Source organism: Rhinolophus sinicus, linkage group LG05 (genome assembly GCF_036562045.2).
Source record: "Rhinolophus sinicus isolate RSC01 linkage group LG05, ASM3656204v1, whole genome shotgun sequence".
In the NCBI taxonomy this organism is placed as follows: Eukaryota; Metazoa; Chordata; class Mammalia; order Chiroptera; family Rhinolophidae; genus Rhinolophus; species Rhinolophus sinicus.
The window spans coordinates 152617700-152639410 of NC_133755.1; the positions used below are offsets into that span (position 1 = coordinate 152617700).

Consider the following 21711-nt stretch of genomic DNA (forward strand, 5'->3'; position numbering starts at 1 on the left):
ACATATTTACAGGTTCTGAAGGTTTAGGTGCGGACACCATGGGACGGGTTGGGGAGTGAGGGGATGGGACATTATTCTGCCTACCACTAAACAAAAAACAAAACAGCATTCTTTCTCTCGTATCATTCAATTCAGTAATAAAAAATATAGTAAACAGGAGAAGCCAGATATCCTCCATATTAATAGAAACCTGTTAATCAACATTATACGGGAACAGTTGTTTAATTCAAAATGACTCCTTCAAAATTGTTCTTCTGAAAAGAAAATTTCGGCTGATCTTATCTTCTGAAGATGGGTTTGAAGATCCTTACCGGATTTCCCCAGCATACAACCAAGTGCAATCTTTGAAATGTAGAATTAAAAGTAGTGTTGTACCCACATACTTGAAGCCTGAGGCAGCTATCTTTCCTGAGTAAAGACAGTAAACACAGCATCTCTCTTTGTTTTACTAATAGCTTTGTTTCCCTAAGCTACTAGCACAACATCTGCCAGGCCAGAATGCACTCTATCTATATGCCGTAGAACCACTGCCGGACAGATAAACGACCTACGCCTCACGTGTAAGGGCGAGTGCTTTCCAGGCATTCAGCAGGCAGTTTTCAAGAGGTAACAACTTCAAGTAAAAAGGAAGCTACAACCTCTCCTCACCCAAAATCTTCAGTGCGGTTATGGAGCTTTATTCTGTTATGATCTCAGACTGTCTGCAATTTTATTGATTTTGTTTTTCAATAGAACTGTTAAAGTTTACAGTTCTCAGATAGGCAGAATGTGGGCAGATGCTCATATGCTCACACACAGTTCTGCCAAGATATTTTTACATCTTTCTGCACTTAAAACAAAATGAAGACATGTGTTATAGATGCATGCTACTGATAACTCCCCAGGAGAAGAGAGCTTTTCGTACGCTTATTTCCTGGATGAAGTATTAAAACAATTCTACCTAGAAAAAATAAAACAGATTTGCTTCTGAGGCACCTTATAAAACATTCCTCATTACCCAAACCCATTGAAATGGCAATTTGGATCAGCATCTTTACACGTCATCCTTGCTATTTCTAATTCAATGTAAACTTCTTGTCACATCTACTGGTTAAACATCAAAATACAAAATGCTGTGACAGCTTATGCTCTGTTGATGTTCATTCATCTATTGTGCATCAGAAAGGCTTATTTCAAACATGGCATGAAAGAAAGAAAAGTAAGCAAAAAACAAACTCAGAAGAAACTTGAAATAAAGTACCTCAAGTAAAACACTCAAGAGGAAAAACCGAAAAATCATAGCCTTACCTTGGGAGACTTAGGCAGAGCCACTGTCTTTTTTTCTGCTAAGTTTAGTAGAGTTAACTTTGTTTCCCCCACTGAGGGATGTTTGGGAGGGCGAGGTGGGGGGTGCAACAATGAACTTTCATATCTCCGCATCATGTAATATTGTTCTTCAGTGATCTCTTCGATTAAAGTCCTGACGAGAAATGATTCTGTATCCTGAGAAAAATTACTAACTAACTGAACAGTCATATTCAAGCGGCCAACAGGAATTTCCCAGCACTCCCTGGGGTTGGCAAAGTCACTTATGAGTAGATAAGAATCTGTGATAGCTTCTTCCAATTGCAGTCCTGGTGTAGCAGCCAAAATGTCTTCTTCAATGGAAAGATCTCTCACAGATACCTTCACATTGAATGGCAAGTGGAACTGTGCACAAAGCTCAGAAATATGGTACAGTTTCTTATCATGAATCACCTCGACAAAGCCTCCTTCCATGTACAAAGGGAGCAGTGCTGCCTCAGAGGATTTTTTGAGGATTTTTTCACAGGCCAGAACATTAACCACTTTTTTGATTCCCTCAGAGAGGACTTCAGTTGTCTGTGAGTGATGCACTAGAAACTGGTCCCCAACAGACACGGATGACAACTCATCATGAGTGGGATGAAAGGCTTTGGTGGCCACAACATGGAGGGGTTCCTTATCACTCTTCGCTATCTCTAGGTCATAAGCTGTTGGAAACTCCCGAGGTCGCCGCTTGAATTTGCCTTTATAGCTAGTGGGGATTAAGAAGTGTCTTTTAGGAAAATTGCTTCTAATTTCTGAAGATAAGATCCTCGATGCCTGGTACTTTTTGTGAATCACAATGGTTTTCCCAGGCTGTAAAATGCTCCTGGGTAGCTGGTTTCCTTGAGGCACTTCTATGATTTCAGCCACTATGGGGAACTCTTTACTGGTCATTTCAGAAAGATCTTGTGTAGATAACAGCTGAAGAAACCAGTTGGCATCATAACTATCAGTAATGTCTTTGACTTCAACATCTAAACTGGGGAGGATGCGGACTATATCCTTCCGGACTGGAATAAAAAAAAACAAAACAACAACAAAAAAACGACTATGACATTTTGTGCATCAAAATTTTGCCATGAGGTAGTATTGGAATCTTTCCAGGTACCACAAGTAGATTTTATTTAAAAACAAAACAAAAAAACCCTCAGATGATCATGATATAACATTTATGTTTGACTTTCCTTTTACAAATGTTAAAATAAAATAGATCATATATAAAACTGGCACCCATAAACCAGCTGCTCAGATTAAAAAATGAACATTAATCAGTACCTTGGAGCCCTCTGACCTTCACCAAAATCACATCCTTCTTATTGAAATCTAAGGTTAACCATTCTCTTGATTGTGGTGTTCATCATTCCCTCATTTTTCTTATAATTTTATCACATATAATATATATCAATATATGTGCATGTGTGTAAATTTATATGTCTGTGTATTTTTTCCAGAAGGTTTGTTATATTATTTTAAATCATGTTCCTGAGGTCCAGATAATAAATTTAAAATTACCTTAGAAGAAAGTTTTGGTAATTCAGATAAGACACTTCCTGCATAAAGCCCAAGACGTACATTCTTTAAACAAAATTTTATCATGTGGGATACAGTCACATCGCAAAATCATGGGAACAGATACTTAAGATCAATGAACTAGGTTTAATAATTGTGGGCTAGCATTAGATAGGTTCATAGGTTCATGTCATTTCTCAAGTGGAGGGAACAGCTAGACATTGGTAAAATAGATGCCGTTAAGAAATTTCTGGGGGCGTTACACTGACCCATCAGAACATAGAGACCCTAATGGATGCCAGATCCTAATCTATATTTGGGTACAGTAGGTACTGTGGGAGAAGAAATGGTCTCAATATCTTAGGAGGACCTTGTCTCTGCCAGCGAAAGCCTCAGGTCAGGCTATCTGATCCCTGTTAAGTATTTATGCTTTCAGTTCATGACCTATCTTCAATATGTTTGTACAATCCGCTGAAGTTATGCTAACCTATCTCAACCCACTTGATATATTAGTAGCATTTGACAGAGTAGATTCGACAGATCTCTTTGCTCTATTTTCCTCATTTATTTCCTTATCTTACCTATGATTCTTCTCAATTTCTTTGCTGGTTTCTTCTCTCTACACACTACCCACCCTCTCTCCCCTCAACATTTTCATGTATCTTGGTTCTCTATTTTTCTATCAACACTCATGCCCACTGTGATCTTACACTCTTATGTCTTTAAGTACCATTTATATGCTGATAACTCTCCAAAGTATACCTCAAGCTGAATATTTCTCCTATTTAGGACGTCCACTTGGATGTCTAAAACATGTCTCAAAATTCACATGCCCAAATTGAAATTCTGACCTTCCCAATCAAAACCTAGTCTATCTGGTGCATTTTCCATCTCAGTTATTGAGGACTCCAATCTCATTCAGTCCAGAAATCTCAGAAACATCCTTAGTTTTTCTCTTTTTCTAACACCTAACATCCATTGTATAGGACTACCCTATTCTATGCCACATTATGTCTTGCCTGGTTTATTGCAATGGATTCCTAACCAGTCTTCTTACAGTCCCATCTGTAGAGGGCAGCCAAAGATTCTTTTTATATGTTAAATTGATCATGTCTCTCTGCTGTTCAAACCCCAACAATGGCAGTCCTTTTCACTCTGAATAAAAATCAGTGCCCTTACTCTAGTCCTAGGTACCACTTGGATCTCATCTGCCAGTGTTGCCTCCCATTTTTAGTCAGGTCTTTGCATGGCCTGCTTCCTCTGCTTCCTACATCCTTTAGCCAGATATGTTTATGGCTACCTTCTCTTCATCTTCAAGTCTGCCTAAATATTATTTTCTCAATAAGACTTGCTTAATATGTACTTTCAATAGACTGAATATTTGTGTCCCCCTAAAATTTGTATTTTGATAACTAAGACCCAATTTGATGGTATTTGGAGGCAGGAACTTTGGGAGATGATAGGTTATAAGATTAGTGCCCTTATAAAAGAGACCCAGAGAGATCCCTTGACTTTCTGTCATGTGAAGACATAGTGAGAGGATCATTGTTTGTGAAGCAGGAAGTGGATCCTCACTAGACATCAAATCTGCCAGAAACTTGATCTTGAATTTCCGGCACCCAGAACAATAAGAAATAAATTTATGTTGTTCAGAAGCCACCCAGTCTATCGTATTTTATTAGTCACCAAATGGACCAAGAGAGTGCTCTATTTAAAATTGCAACTATCTCTTTCCCTTGCCCTTCTCTGCTTCTCTATTTTCCATGTTACCTTTCACCTTCAAACATTCCATATAATTTGCTTATTTATTATGACAATTGTTTATTGTTTGTCTTTCCAGATTGTAACATACGCTCAAAAGGAGCAGGAGTCTTTGTTGTTTTGTCCACCAATGCGTTCCAATTTCTAGAATGGTGCTGGCACAGAGTAGGTACTCAGTAAATGAATTGAGTGAATGAAGAACAATCACAAGAACAACATCCTTGATTGAGCATTAAAGGATGTGATCCAGTCAACAAGTCAAGTTCCATGTAAAATTTCATTAGGAAGGAAAGAAAAGGTTTCTACTGCTAAATCTCCTGCTATTAATTACAGAAGGTATTATACATTTCATTTAAAACATCTTCTTTTAGGTTGTAGTTTATGTTACTCAATGGCTTATTACATGCAATAAATATATTATTATTTGTTTTCTACAAAATAGTAATCTAAAGACTTAGGGTATAATAATAATCATGATGTATATACCTTAAGAGAAGATTCAATACAGGGAAATAGCACGAAGGTCAACAACTCTTTCTAGATCCATTAGAGAACTGAGGTCAAAGGGCAAACCATCACCCAAAAAACTTGAGAGATAGGTGAATTCAGAAAGTTATAGCTTAATGGGAGCAGACACCACTGCTGGAGCAAGCAACTGGTAAGAACACTTTAAGAGTATTCTTAAAGAGTATATTTGAAAGTGGATGCGGATTATAAATGTATATTGCAAACTGTATGGCAACCACTAAACATATTTTTAAATATAATTGATATGCTAAGAGTGGAGAGAAAAAGGAATCCTATAAAAACCTCAATTAAAGCCCCAGTAGGCAGAAAAAGAGTGAAAGAAATAACACATCTAGTGTTGGGATGGTGATAAAGATAGATATTATGAAAAATGTGGTTGCAACATGAGTCATTAAGGATGGGGGGAAATTACAAGCCAAGATAGAATAGGAAAGAGACTATCACAGATGATAAGAACACTTTGATCAAAGAGAACGAGGCATATAAAACAGGGTATAGTTAATAATTAACATGTATCCTAAGAATCCAGCCTTGGGATTTTAAGCTAGAGCATGGGGTTTGGACAGACGACTCACTGAAAGTTAAGACTATGAAGATGAATTAACCCATTGAATGCCAGGCAGAGGAAAAGATAACTACTGCAGGATGAAAGTAAATACTTGAGATTAAGAATGACCAATTTAAATTAGGAATTCGGCAAGTTAATTTGATAGCACAATGGGAAGAGAAGACATAATCAGAGTATTTGCCTTTCTCTACCCATTTCCGTGAAGCCCATAGATACCCAGTGTACAGACAACTCAATCTGCCTATTTTGCATCAATATCAAATATTACCTATTTTGCTCTCGTGTATGTTAGTGTAGTAAAACAAAACCATTCTTGGTCTTGTATACCATTCTCTTTACTCAGGCATGTTTTAAGTTCTCCATAGCCAAAAGTTAGAATAAAAATTTATATTTGGTTAAAATTATATAGAATTTGGTAATTACATCCTAAGTTTTTAAACTGGAATGGTCATAACTAGTTTTAATGATGAATTTTATTATATCTAAGTATGTGTCCAAGAGAAAGATAAAGAAATCAACACTTCTTTGTTTTGTTTTTCCTACAAAACAAAAAGTTACATGCTATAAAAATAGCTAAAAAAATAAAAGGGGAGAAAAAACAATTTATCAGCTTTAGATTACTACCACTTACATTTTGAGTTATATATATATATATATATATATATATATATATATATATATAACTATAGTCGTGTGTGTGTGTGTGTGTGTGTGTTTTACACATTCTTTAAACAATCATTCGTTATTTTACAATTGAGAAAATGTAATTCTCCCTCTACCCACCACAACAAAAACAAAAAAACAGGGCATAGAGAGTCAGCTATATTGGAAAATTTCCCAAAAATATTATCTTGACTTCAAAATGATAAAGAAATAAGAAGGCGACAACTCAGAGCACAGAGACATTACTGAAGTGTTCATTACAAATTTTCTAGTTTCAAACTATCTAAAGTAAAAATAAAACCTTAGTTTAGACTTCCCACATTTTCTTTCTGGGTGAACATGAATTGTTCTTGCTTGGGTATATTTTATCCCCACCCCACTCCCATCTAAAAAAAAGCCCAAAAGAGGCATATAAAATGCAAGCAAAGGTAGAAAACTAAAAAAAAAAAAAACTGTAAAATATTCTCAACAACAACATGGTAACATTTTAAAAAATATGTAAGAAATGACTCTTAGAAATTAAAAATATGATAGTTAAAATTAAAAATGCATTAAAATAGTTGGAGACGTAGTTAAGGAATTTTCCCTGAAGGTAAGTAAACCAGAGACAAGCGACATAAAATAGAGGAGAAAAGAGTCCTAGATCAGTATGGGAGCTTCAACTTGAGACTAGAAGTTACAGAAAGAAAAAGAGAAGAAAAAAAAAAAATGGTTAAAAGGAAATTATCAAAGAAATTATCCTAGAAATGAAGGACTTAAATTTCCATACTGAAAACTGGCATCACAATGAAATAACTGACTCACCACAATGCACATTGCTTTGAAATTTCCGAATAGCATGGATAATCTTGCAAAGGCAATATTGGAAGCTAGAACATGACGGAGCAAAGCTTTCAAAATTCTGAGGAGAAATTATTTTCAAACTAGAATTCTATAAGTAGACAAACTTTCAATCGTATGTGAGTGTACAATAAAGATTTTTCAGATATGTAGGTCTTCTAACTAATTAATATTATCTGCCCCTTTCTCCCTGTCATTGACTAAATGTCTGTGTTCCCCAATATTCACATCTTTAAATCCTACCTTCACAGTGTCATGGTGTTTGGAAGTGGGACCTTTGGGAGGTGATACCAATTAGGTGAAGTCACAGGAGTGGAGGCCTCGTGAATGGAATTAATGACCTTCTAAGAATTATGAGAGAGCTAGCTTCCCCTCTCTGCTCTCCACTATGTGAGAATACAATGTTGAAGTCAGGAGTCTGTATCCAGGAAGAGGTTGCTCAGCAGAACTTGACGTGGCTGGCACCCTACTCCCAGACTTCCAACCTCCAGAACTGTGAGAAATGAATTTCTGTTGTTTGTAAGCCACCCAATCTACTGTATTGTTATAGCAGCCTGAGCTGACTAAGACAAGCGCCTATGCAGTAGGTCCAGAGAAAAACAAATTCAAACCGGAGGATGAGGATGGAGGGCTCCAGGAGGAATAGTTGCAGGAGAAAAAATAATAGAAAAAGCAGAGCTCTGGACAGTTTGGTCTCTGTGGAAAATTGCATTGAATGACTTAAAAATAGAGATGTGTGAGAATACTTCAAGACTTAGGAGAGGATTGATGAAAACCAAACATGAAACAATAAGGTCATCGTCACAGAAAACCAGAGTTATACAGAAATGGAATTATAGTCACCATACACCACCTGATTCAGCAGTGAATTGTCACAATAAAGAAAATACAAGTGCTTAACCATAATTTACCATACACTAAGAGAACAGGGAAGGGGAAAGGAAGTAGAAATGTGAGAGAATTAAATCTTCATCACCATATGCGGAAGTAGGTAGTTACTGTTGGAAGTCGATGACTCAAAAAATAGCAAAATTCCTGTATTTGGAAATGTAAAGGCAAATACAAGAAAGCAGTGACAGAATATTTAAAGGACGTACAAGGGCATAGTAGAATGTGGGGAAATTCGGGAATGATCAAGGGTTACAAGGCTCTTTACCACTATTTGACTTTTTTGACTTTGATAAAAAATTGGATTTTTAGAAATAAAATGAGAGAAAGAGATAGCTTTTCTCTCAGAATATTAAGAGATCAATGTGCTTTTTCTGCTATCTATTTATCACCTATTATAAACATTCACATACTGCCTTTCTGCTATCACCTGTGTGATTTGAGCTTTCTGCTTGTAATGTCCTATATCTGAGAAAAAAACTGTACCCCAAAATTTTGGAAAGCACTGAGTTTTTCTCCTAAAAGGAGATGCTGCATTTCCACTCTTAAAATTTTAGTTAAGGAAGAAGTAATTATCAATCTATATTTCAAAACATAACATCATTAAAAAAGTTTTAACGACAAAGACTTCTGGATTTTTCAAGCAACTTTAAATAGCTGGCTCAATTTTTCATTTGCAAATATTATGTGTTTCATTCGTTACTCTAATATGAATTTTATCTTCCTGTGAAAGGCACAAATAGATTTTTGCATGACTTATATGCAACAAGTAATTAGAGGTCTTGGACAATTATTTATATCTATTTTTCAAAAAGATATAATTAAAAAAAAATATTAAATGTATGTGAGAGTTACAGGGGGTCTCAGGTTTAAAATGAAGATTATGATGAAGAATTTCCAGGAACAAATACTTCATTTAAATACTTTTTGCTGCTTTTCTTTTTCATGGAGAATAACATTTTACATTAATACCATATTTAACATTATCACTAGGTATAGAATATCTTTTATTTCCTCTTTTCTCTATTTACTTGCTAAGTTCTCTTAGCAAATCAATATTTCATAACTTCCTGTAGTTCTCAATATTTTTCATTTTGCTTTTTCCCCTAAAGTCTCTCAAAAAATTCCAATCCTTGGTTCAGAACTACTGTTTTTCTTGTCACTTTAAAAAGGAAGGACTCCTGCCAAGAGGGGTTTGAGCTGTGCCTGACCCTTAAGCCATTGGAAAGCAACTGAGTAACATGCCCTTGACTTTAAGGCAAGTTTGAATCTTCAGTTTAAGAAAAAAGTAATGTAAAACAAGACTAAGATCAATTTAAAAAGGAATAGTCTCCACTTTACATTTAGAAGAAAAATGTCTACAACAACAAATTTTTAAGAATTGGACATTTTGTGTTGGACACTCATCCTCTATTTCCTGGGAATATTCTGTAGTCACTACACATGCAAAGCAATCTCAAAGAACATCTGTCCTGAAATTGCTATACAATAAGAACTAACGCTTAAACTAATTCCTAAGAAGTTAAAGATGCAAAATAATTAAAATCAAAATTCAATTTTAACATCATAAAAGAATGGAAATTGTACTATGACATTTTTGGGAAGGATTTTGTTTCAACTAAAGGCTTTCTCCTGGGATCTTGCTTAGCAGGAAACCATATTTAAGTCTACCTAAACAATTCTCTTAAACTTCACTGCTCTTTGGTTAATGTTTATATTTAACAAACCGTATCACTATCCAGCCAGTGATCAAGCCAGAAACCTTGGAGTCAGGTTGATTTGATTTTTCACCCCTTCCAACAGACCTCCAAATTCTACGGGTTGTACTTCTTACATACCTGTTAAAACCAACTACTTTTTGCTGTACGTTTAAAATCACTATTGTATTAATTTCCCAGTACTCTGCCATAAACTCAATGACCTCACTTCACTCCTCTGACCGTGTTCCTCCCAGCTGAAAAACCTTTATTAATGCACCCTTTAGGCAAAAGCTAATCCCCTTAGCATGTATTTCAAGACTCTCCATGACTAATTCCATTTCCCCCACTGCATGATTTGATATTTGTCTCTTCCTTCCTTCTCTTTTTCTTCACACCAGCTGCACTGCAGCTCTAATGTCTCGCATACCTGCTTTGTCACAAGCCACAATCACTTCCTCCAAAGTTGTCCCCTCCTTCTTTGCCGACTACCTCCTACTTATCTTTCAGGTCTTAGTTTAAATGCCATCTCCTCAGAGAAGCCTTTCTTGATCCCTAATCTAAACTCATTAAAGGTTGTAACCACTTTATGCATGTGCTTAGGTTCTGGGTTGGCCTTCATTTTAAGGTGTGTGATAGGAGACGCCAATAGTTTTTAGCAAATCAACAACTTTTAAAATGAGAAAATGCTATCCATCATTTATGAAAACTGAGAAAAATTTAATTATTAATTTTGATTGCACATTTTGGGATAGCTAACAAAACACTAACGTTAGGTTTAAAATTTTCTGTGTCCTCAATTTGTTGTCATAGTAAAAATAATCATGCTGTGGCCTCAATTTTTTTGTAGTATTAAAAAAATAATCACAGCTTGAATAGAGTTCCTTACCAATACCTTTAGTTCAAAAAAATTAATCAATTTCTGTTTAAATATTTGTGTGCAACAAAATTTAATATGTAGTTGTAAAACCTACCCAAAGGTTCACGTCAATTTTTTTCATGATTGTGTAAGTAACCAACAATATTAATGGGAGCAGAGATATATAGAATTTGAGAGAGAGGTATACTTTGCCAAATATTTTTACATACTGCTTTATGTTCTCAAGTGTATTACATAAAGTACCTGAATAGAACTTTATCTCATTCTCAAAACAACTCCCAGAGGTGGGCAAAAGGGATATCATCATCTGCTTTGCAGAGACTCACCCAAAGCCACCACCGATTAACTTATTGATCCAGAGTTAGAATCCAGGACTTTTGGCTAGAAGTTCAGAAGTCTTAACTCCAAACTTTACCTGATTATGTGCCTAATCCTGAAAACTCAAGATATTAAATCTTTTAAGGTAACACAGCTCTCTCCTGCTATTTGTATTTTAAATACAAATAATCCTCTGAAGAACACATATTTAAACAAACCTATGTGTGAATTAATTTGTCACATCGTTTTGCTTAAGGGAGAAGTACTCCCAGCTAGTAGAGAAAATTCATGACCAGTCATGGTTGTCTAAAAAATGTTTTTCACAAAAATAGGAGTAAGACACATTAAGGAAACTGCATTTTAACCTCTTTGTTGACAACCTCCATACAAGAAGGTTTCTTTCTAACCAAACATACTCTATATTAAAAAGTAACTCTTTTTTGGCCACATTTAACTAGCAGTGATACAAATGAATAAGCATTTTAATGTGTCTGTAGCAGACAGTTATAGAACCTTAATTTGGATAGCACCACATAATCTACATGTGCTTATATACATTATTGAATTTTATCCTTGCAGCAAATATGGGCTTTGCTAATTTGCTACAGATGAGAATCTAGCTCTCAGAGGGCTTAATGGACAAGTCAGGGACAGAGTCACATTGTGCAGACTCTAAAGCCTTTCTCTTTTCTAAATCCCACAAGGCTCCTGCTCATATAGCATCAGTCAGTGGATACTTACATTTCATCACACCTTGAATTTCATAAACAGGCTTGAGAATCAGGGCACCATAAAAGCCTTTAGGGAATGGATTCGTTAAGTCCCACTTGTTTGAAAAATCTGTAAGTTTTACAGTTCGTGTTCTGTTCTTGGGGATCTTCCATTCGACAATCTCCTTTAGGGTATATATATGTTCATCTTCACACTCATAGAATTCTCCTTCTTGTGACAAAGGCAAAGTAAATGAGTGATTTTGATGATTCCTTACCACTCCACAGTTCACCATTATTTCTCCATTGAGCTCTTCTACTGAGTTGAGCATGATTTTCTCACCCTGCTTTACGACGAGATTCTCCAGTTTTATATCCTTCTGATGATAGAAGCAAGGATGCCCTAGTCTACTTGGTCCAATATGGATGGTCCTTGTAATTTCTTCCATAGTAAGGTATGGAGTTTTATCAGCCACAATCTTAAAAAGACCTAAGAACAGAAGTGTGTGAATTACAGAGAGTTCTTGCAATAAAAGTTCTCATACCAAAAACACAGTAAGAGGGTTATAAAACAAATATAATGTAACTTTTGAAAGTAATGTACTTTATAAAAATTAGAAATACTTATTTTTGGTTTTTTTAATTAAATGTATTGGGTTGATATTAGTTAATAAAATTATATAGGTTTCAAGCATGCAGTTATATAATACATAATCTATATACTGCATTGTGTGTTCACAACCCATAAATCCGTCACCATGTATTTGATGCCCTTTACACTTTTCTGTCTTGTACCCACCTGCCTTACCCTCTGGTGACCACTATACTATTGTCTGTATCCATGAGTTCTTGTTTGTCTTGTTTGTTGCTTTCAGTTTTATATCTCACATATGAGTGAAATTCTATGGTTCTTGACTTTTTCCATCTTATTTCAGGTAGCATGATATTCTCATATATGCAGTGGAATACTACTCAGCCATAAGAAAAGATGAAATACTGCCATTTGTGGACAACATGGATAGGTCTTGAGAAATATTTGCTTTAATCCTGATTTATTCTGTGTAAAAGTTAAGTGTATTGTCTGTAGATTACTGGATTATTAGATCTAGGCAACATAAATGAAGACAAAAAAAAAAAGGCCCTGTTCTTGGAAATGGGAACTCTGTATGAAATACCCGCTATGTGATCTTGAACAAGGCATTTATTCTCCCATGATCACATTTTTTATTTTTATTTTTAAAATGACAAGATTGGATTAAATTAGTATTTCCATAAATATAACCTCAGGACACACCAAAATGAAAAGATATTAGAGAAGAAAACTGTTTCATGGGTAAATTAATAATTACAAAGCAATATACATGGAACTAGTTCATGGCGATGGTTGTACAACATTGTGACTTTACTTGAAGACACTGAACTATACACTTTAAATGGTAAAATTTGTTATGTATATTTTACCATAACAAAAAAAATGCATGTTTATAATTAATTTTAAGATTTCTCAGAAATGTTAGATGCACTTTGACTCACAAGAGGGGAACATAACATGCAAAATTTCTTCAATTTCTTTGATTAAAGAACTCTTGGGAAAACATTCATTAATAAATCCCAACATAATAAGCCATGATACATCAGTGCTCCACATAACTCCCCTTGGAAAATGCCAAGTTAGATAGTTCTGGATTGAATACTCTTGATTATATATCATTCTTTCTTCTCATTACTTCTCTAATTTTGTCAGTTTCACTGTTTGAAAATTTTTTCTCCAATGCCATCAAGATAGTCACTAATACAATGAATTTTTACTATTTAAGACACATTTTTTTATGCTTGTGCATTAAGTGTTTAATTCTCTCCTTTGAATTATTTTGCTTTTATTTAATGGGCACATGTGCTATTTAGCACTTTTAGATATTTATTTATTGAATAAATTTTAATAAATTCCAGAGAAAATAAGAAAGGAAAAATTACACAGTTGCTTTCTTAACCCAAAAGAAAATTAAATGACAATATTATATACTAGGATGTACTAAGAAGACAGTGCATTAAAAAAAACTTACTAGAATAATATGGAAAAGTCATTTATTAGCTTATTCAACATACACATTTCAACCAAATTCATTTACATATTAAATCATTGTTAGCCAAGTTATAATGCCTTTTATGTATATTTTAGTTTACTATACAAAGATTCATGGCCAGTTATTTTTGTAGTGAATCTTTGCTCAAACAAAAAAATATAAGATTTTGGCTACTTTTAGATATAAACTTCCTGGGAAAGTGTGGATGATGCAATTCTGTCAAGGAATGAATAAAGTAGCATATGCACTCTGTCCTGAAATCCTTTAGAAATTGAACAGTATCCACTGCACAGTGTGCTTGAAGACAATAAGGCAAAGAAATATGTACTTTCAAGGAACTTATTTTATTATGTCTTTTACCAGGGAAAATCTAATGAAATAGTATTCTTGAATTCTCCATAGTAAGTGAATTTGTGTGTGTGTTCGCATGCACACTCATGCACGCACACATTGAATCTCATTTGTCTGTGTGTGAAGAATTATTTCTAAGAGTCCACAATCATTATCACCAGGATATAGAACATTCAGCAGTTTTTGTGAAATAAGTTTAAAAAATAGCTGCCTAGAATCTCATAAATGGTAGAGACACACTAGCTTTTCTAGTTTGTTTGTTGTTGTTTTTTCCTATCATAGCTTATATTGATGACATAAGTCACAGAAAATTAATTCAGCATTTTCTTTCTTGGGGAATTGAGTTCACCTAAGGTAATAACAAACCTAAAATGTTATGAGGTAGAAAAAGCCTGAAACCCTAAGGGCCACCATTATTTCAAGTTAATCACACACTTCAGAGCTGTCTTGTTGGTTGTCTCTATTGCAAGAAAACTCCATCTATAAATCTGTGTGTTTTCTCTTAGAAAATGATTAAATACACAGTTTAGCATACTAAGTAGCAGAGCACAGAAAAAAAAATGTGATTAACTTATTTCTTCATATACTATTACAGCCAATCCAAAGCCCTTCTCATAAATAGCCACGTAATAAACTAGAGCAAGCTTTTAGATAGAGTATAGTAGTTTCTTTACCGGGGAAAACATAATTTGTTATTCTTCCAAAGAAAAAACAAAACACATTTCAGGAGCTGAATGATTACAAGAGTAATCATAAAATAAACCAATATGTCACTTTCATAAAGTAAGTTAAAAAACAGAAAATAGATATCTGTTCCATATTTGATTGTTACCTATTAAAATGGATATTATTATTATTTTTAAATTAGGAGAAATTGTTTACAAAGACCATGTCACTTAAAAACAAAAATTATAAGGAAATTCAATAAATTGATCCATTGAAAATTAATCAATAAGTGAATTTAGTCTTTAAGATCTTGTTCCCAAATGTTAGGTTTTTAGGAAGTTTACATTCTTAACTAGTTCTTAATAATCTGCAATCACTATTATTAAAAGTAATAGTAACTAATGAAATATATTTAGAAATTTATAATCCGAATGATTTTTTTTTACATATACATCATTTATTCTCACATTAATAATAATCTTCTAAGGACAGTAAAACAAATATTACTGGGGGATATGAAAGTGGTCATGATTTTCATTGTCATGGCTCTAGAATCAAATCTTTGATGTTCAAGTCTCTTGCCACCACACCAGGCCGCCTCCTTATTCTTACATGTATGATTTACAAAGACTTGCTTATGAAAACGTATTTAGTCCAGCTCACAAAATTTATATATGCATCTCATGAGCTGGCCTTCCCTTTGCATGAATTAGCCTTTCCAGACCCTCCAGTATGAGAAGAGCAAGTATAATTTCCTGGTTCACTGTGCAGAATATGTGCTCATCAGATTTTTTTTCTATTCTTTTCTTGTTCTAGCTCATCAATTTCCACCCAAACATGGAATAATTTTAAAAATTAAAATTTCCAAATGTATATCACAATATTATTTAATATACATAGCATGATATCATAATGAAGAGTTCACAATCTTTTTTTCTGAGTCTAACCTCTAACTTGCTACCCCAGTTGCAACCAAATATATTCCCTCCATCTTTGAAATAAGGAACCTCAGAGTGAACTTTACTTATTAGTTCTCATCTTCCTCTCATATCATTAAAATTAGAACTATTAAAATATTAGCAGCTTACAATGGGCTGGAAATTCACATGTATGATATTTAATTTTCAAAATAGCAATATGATGCAGCTACAGATAAAACACAAACATTTCATAGATAAATTCATGGAAATTTAAAGAGATGAAATAAATTCTTTATCATCACATAACTCATAAGAAACAGAGTATGTTTTTGTGTCCCTAAAGCTCAAGGGCTTACCGTGTTTCCCCGAATATAAGACCTAGCTGGACCATCAGCTCTAGTGCGTCTTTTGGAGCAAAAATTAATATAAGACCTGGTCTTATTTTACTATAATATAAGACTGGGTCTTATATAATATAACACCAAGTATTTATGCTATAATATAATATAATAATATAATACTGGGTCTTATATTAATTTTTGCTCCACAACACACATTAAAGCTGATGGTCTGGCTAGGTCTTATTTTCGGGGAAACACGGTAATCACAGAGTTATAAATTTCAACATTTCATTACTATCACAAATCATAAATTGTTTGTCCAGGCTGACAGGGATGGTTCCAATGTGGGTGTCTGCCCTGCTTTTGGATACAGAAAAACTTAGAACTTTATAAATCTAACAACATAAGAAAGTGAACTTCACTGATATTTAAGACATTGATGGGCACTTGTCTCACCTGTTCATCTGTCAGACGGCACATGCCTCTAGGTGTAAGTAAGGCCTCTGAGGAGACCTGAGAACTGCACAAGGTGAAAGCATTGACAGTGCTACACAAACCAGGTCACGTGCTTTCAGTGTGCTGCAAGTTGCCTGGCCATATTTAAGTGGATTTCTAGAATATATTATCATAGTTTTTAAATAAAGTAACCCACACAAAATGGATAATCAACTTCAAACACTTCCTGCAAGCAAAGCATGTATTGAAATTAAAACTAATATAAACATAAGAACACTAAAAAATGGCAGAGTGGACATTTCTACTCCCATTTAAGCTTTTCTTCAGCCATATTATGATGTAAAATAATGACAATATAGACAAATGAAAACTGAAAGTGGCTGAAACTTCTTTAACACAAATTTATCAAAATATGGATTTATATTCACTATCATTTTATAAAAACTTGCCCTTGAGATATAGGTAAAATTATGTCAAATACACACACACAATTTTAAATAAATACATATGTATTTGAGATGCATGTTCAGAATATTTAATGCACTGAGCTATATGAAAAAGATTTGGAGAAAAATCAGACTGCTACATACTTTTCATCATGTGTCTTGTCTCTCTGCCAATAAAACAAAGTACGCCTCACTTATTTTTGTATGTGCCTCTGTCCTTTAAAAAAAGCTGCACTATTTGCTCTGCAATCAAATTTCTAACCATCCTTGTTATTTTATACTTGCCTATACAGATTTCCCATGCTTCTTGTGGCTTTTCTATCATTTTGTTACATTCTCGGGATAATTCTTAGGTTAGCATATCCTACAAAATCTCCCTCAAGACAACCCCAAATCCAATATTTCCACTAGATATTCTAGCTCAAGTAACTCTATTGAAATTAAGATTAAAATAGGGTGCATGAAATTCTCAATCATAGCAAAAAAATCAAAATCCCTGAGCAAAGTTTTGAAATATGTAATAATGTTCAAACTGCTGGAAAATTCTCCAAATTTCTCAGAGTCAGTTATAGGATTACTGAACATCATTAACTAATGAGTGATTCCAACAATCTTCATAGAAGAGCAGAAACAAAGAATGTGAAGGGGGTACCTGGATGACTCAGTTGGTTAGAGTGTGAGCTCTGAACAACAGGGTTGCCGGTTCAATTCCCACAGGGGCAGGTGAGCTGTGCCCTCCACAACTAGATTGAAGGCCAATGACTTGGAGCTGATGGGTCTTGGAAAAACACACTATTCCCCAATAAATTTATTTAAAAAAAAAAAAAAAAGAATTCAAAGAAAGTCAAAGTTCATGATAAGAAAATTTTGCATGGTAATTTTAGTATTTGGGAAGGGAGAAGAAGTATCAAAGATGGTGACCAAGTTTGTTAAAAGTCAGATGAGACTAAGTGAGGCTGTAGAATTCCTATGTTTCAATGTCTTTACATTTATAATGGAATCAAAACTGTCTATAATAGCTATTAAGAATTTTTAATAGTTGTTTTACCTGGAAGTCAAAAAAAAACACACCTATTAATTCATTTTTACCTCTTTGAGTCAATTATTACATTTGAAAAAAGACCTCTTTTCTCCACTAACATTTAAACTCCTTGAAAAGAGTGACAACGTAATATCTAACACATTGGGGATGTTTAACAAATAATTTACATTAATAATGTTAGATCTTGAAGTGATATCATTTGATATCTATGCTTAAATCTCCATTATAGCCATAACTTATTAATAAAGTTGTCATACATACTTGTTTATGTTTAAGATTTCTCTCTCCCAAGCAGTGAGAATGAATATAATAAACCTAGGATGAGGAGAAATAATGTGAGAAATTCTTCTTCTCATAAATATTGGCAGGAACACAACTCCCTGGACTCTAGTTCTGCAGAGCACTGCCACTTTAGTTATGGGAAGACACATAGAGGCATCAGGACTACAAAGAACCCCCACACACCTTAGTTACCCCAAATGTCTCACTAGGCTTTGTTAGGAGGATATTCAAAATGCCACACATTTACTACTCCTAGCCCTGGATGAGTTTGGGCAATAGAATTTTCCAGGACAGTGACACACAGTTATCCCAACAGTAATGCAGATGGGTTAAAAGTGTAAATTATTGATTCAGACAGGCTGTGTTCATTTCAGGCCTCGGCCCTCTCCTCACTGTGAACTTAAGAACTTAAACCCTGATAGCTACAATTTCCTTTTCTGTAAAATGGAGAAAATTATATCATCACCCTCATTAAATCAGGGATGTCTAAATGAGTTAATATATGTAACATGCATAGATAATACTTAATATTTAGCATGTACCAAAAAAGCAAATAACAAAAAATAATGGTTAGTATTTCTCCTCCTTTTTTTTTTGCTCTGGAACTCTAAGCCATTGCAGGATCATTATAAGGTCAGAGAGATTAACACTTATAAGGCCAAAGAGGACCAACGAGATATTCCAGCCTGGATCAAATTAGATGAGACAAAATATATAGAATCCACAATTCAGCATCTGACACAGGCTGAGCAGAAAAATCCCAGCAATGATAACTTCCACAGATTTTGTCAGAATGTTTGAATATGGAAATGAGCATCAGGTGACCTTTCTAGGTGGACTGCCTTTGCGGAAACATTTGCAGGATGCTTAGAAGAATTTGTCTGACCCCATGCTTTGATAAATCGCTTAGAATTTAACCACCATAATTTTATGCCCATAATGAGCAGATTATTGGGAGAGGTAAGCACATTTTAAAATGCAAATGCTGTGCTGCTTATAGTTATTCACAAGGTGTACATTATACTCAGTTGCTGAAGTTCCGTTGAACAAAAGAAACAGCAAAATGCCAAGGCATTTCTGGAAACGTGTTTTACTCATGGCTCTGAAAGGTAGTTGAAGCCAAGTGAGGGAGGAGCATACCCTCCCTCTATTTTAATGATCATAATCTTGCTAATGGAATGGTAGTGGAAAGAGTTGAGGAGCCATGTGGTGTTGACTGCATTGTTCAGTATTGATGTTGCCTGAAAATTAAATGTACCTAAGTAGCCACCTGTTTATGCTTATGATTATGTAAAGCCCCATATGTTTCCCTCTCTACACATGGGAGGTAAATATTGAAAAAATTATTCTGGTGTGAAGGGTGAAAACAGCAGCAATTCTTCTATAACTGTCACATATGCTGCAGTGTTTCATTTAATGTTGTGCTTTGTGTGACTTATTTGCTGATTTTTACCATGCAGTGTTCAAAAAAATATGTTACCCATGGTTACACAACACAATTAAAAATCCGTTTACATTAAATTCAAATTAGGAAGAGATATAATTTTTCAATGTAGCCATAAGTTTCAAATGAATTTCAGAGCTTGTGATTTAAGTAGATTTTGATTTGCACAATAAATAAAACTGAGCTTTTTTTTTTTTTTTTTCTAAATTCACAGTATATAAAAAGGAATGTTTTTTTCCTAAGGATAGCCTGTTGATCCCATATTACTAGGCAACAAAACACTAACTCCAATAACATGAATTTCAAAATCCCACCTAAAATCATCTGCTCTTCAACTGGCTAGCCCATCACCATACCCACTGGATTTGCTCTGAAAAGCAGCTTGCTGGGCTCCATAGAGATCTGGCCTGGTATGTGCGCAGCAAGAGCTCCTGAGCAGTTTAAAGATGATGAGTTTCATCAGAGAACTAGGAGATCTGGTACAGGTAACACCTGTGGAACTTCCTTGGCCTATTCAGAGATTGGCCTTGATGGTAGGTTGTAGGAAAAACCAGAGACACTGGAGTTGCTATTATTGAGTACTCCAGACACTGAAGATAAACGAATGGGAGTTTTATGTGGTTTGTATCTGATCAAGAAGGGTTGAAATATCAACTGTCTAGCAGCCTAGACATGACAGTCCTGACTTCTCAATAAAGTATTTGCAAAAACACACAGACTATGACAGAAAAAGATGAAAACTTAGCATACCACCAAAAACTAAGAACAATAGACCAACCACCCCCAAAAGACAAAAAAATTTACTTTCCTAATAAGGAAGATAGAGCTGAAATAACAACATGCTGTGTCTCATTAAACAGAGGAGCCCCTCTAAAATTTTTAAAGATAGTAAGAATCAAAATAAAAAGAATCAAAATAATTGAATATTTACTATAAGCCAAAGTTTGTAATAAGCAGTTAATGATCACCTCATTTCATTTATTCAACTCTTGGAAGAATTTTACAAGATAAATAGTATTTATATTTTTTCAACTGTATAGATTAAGGAAATTAATAAACTGAGGCACTAAAATACATACATTAAGGAGGTCACCCGGTTTTTTAAAATTTTGGTTTTTTTTCAATGTTGATATATACATAGATAGAGATAGAAATGTTTTAACAACATTAAAACTATACCATATGCATTCATTTGAATCCCATTTGTTTCATTTTACACTGAACCATGATAAACCTCATGTTTTAAAACATATTTTACAAATATTATTTTTAATGGCTGTATAATATGTTTTAAGAGATGTATCATTATTTATCTTTTCCCACGTGATTGGGCATTGAAATAGATTCCATTATTTTGTGAGTATAAACAATTCTAAGATGTTTATTTCTTTAGTTTATTCTAATAAGTGGAACCACTGAGTTAAAGGCCCTTTTCTCAGCAGACTGCTGGTTCCAGGAGGGCAGGGACCAAAGGTAAGTTTATCCCTGTCATCAATAGTAATCTCTGCACATGCACAAAAGAAATATCTGTCAATTGACTGGCAGATGGCTCTTGAAATATGTCAAATTATTTTCAGAAAGGTTATAATGTTCTATATATCCTTCAGTTGGGTTTGAGAGTGACTACTTGACAATACCTTTCTTAATTTTATTATCAAATAATAGAAGCTTAGCTAATAAATAAGTTGGGAAATTATTATTGTTTTAATTTACATCAATGAATCTGAACTAATTTCTGTGGTAACAAGCCATTTAAATTTCTTCTAGCCTTTATCCCTTTCTCATTCAGTGTTCTCCTAGACTATTTAATTGATTTTTCTTTTGGTTTTACATTTTAGGGACATCTAGTCTTTTTTAAATTGTGTCATTTTGTTGTTAAACTTTTCTTCCTGATTTTACTTTTCTGATATACAGAAAGTTCCATTTATGTAATTGAATATATTAATTGTTTATGGTTTTTCACTGTTGTTGTAAATACAAACATAAAATAG

General features: G+C 34.2%; 1 protein-coding gene across 3 annotated transcripts in view; it reads right to left on the minus strand.

The window, feature by feature from the left end:
• Positions 1-21711, minus strand: part of THEMIS (thymocyte selection associated) — a 229016-nt gene that overhangs the window by 136779 nt on the left and 70526 nt on the right. For all 3 annotated transcript variants that reach the window (XM_074333551.1, XM_074333552.1, XM_019729460.2), the window contains exons 3-4: positions 11720-12178; positions 1288-2336 (exon numbers count right to left, since the gene is read on the minus strand). In XM_074333551.1, coding sequence (XP_074189652.1) covers positions 1288-2336; positions 11720-12178 — 1508 coding nt within the window. The remainder of the gene's footprint in view (positions 1-1287; positions 2337-11719; positions 12179-21711) is intronic.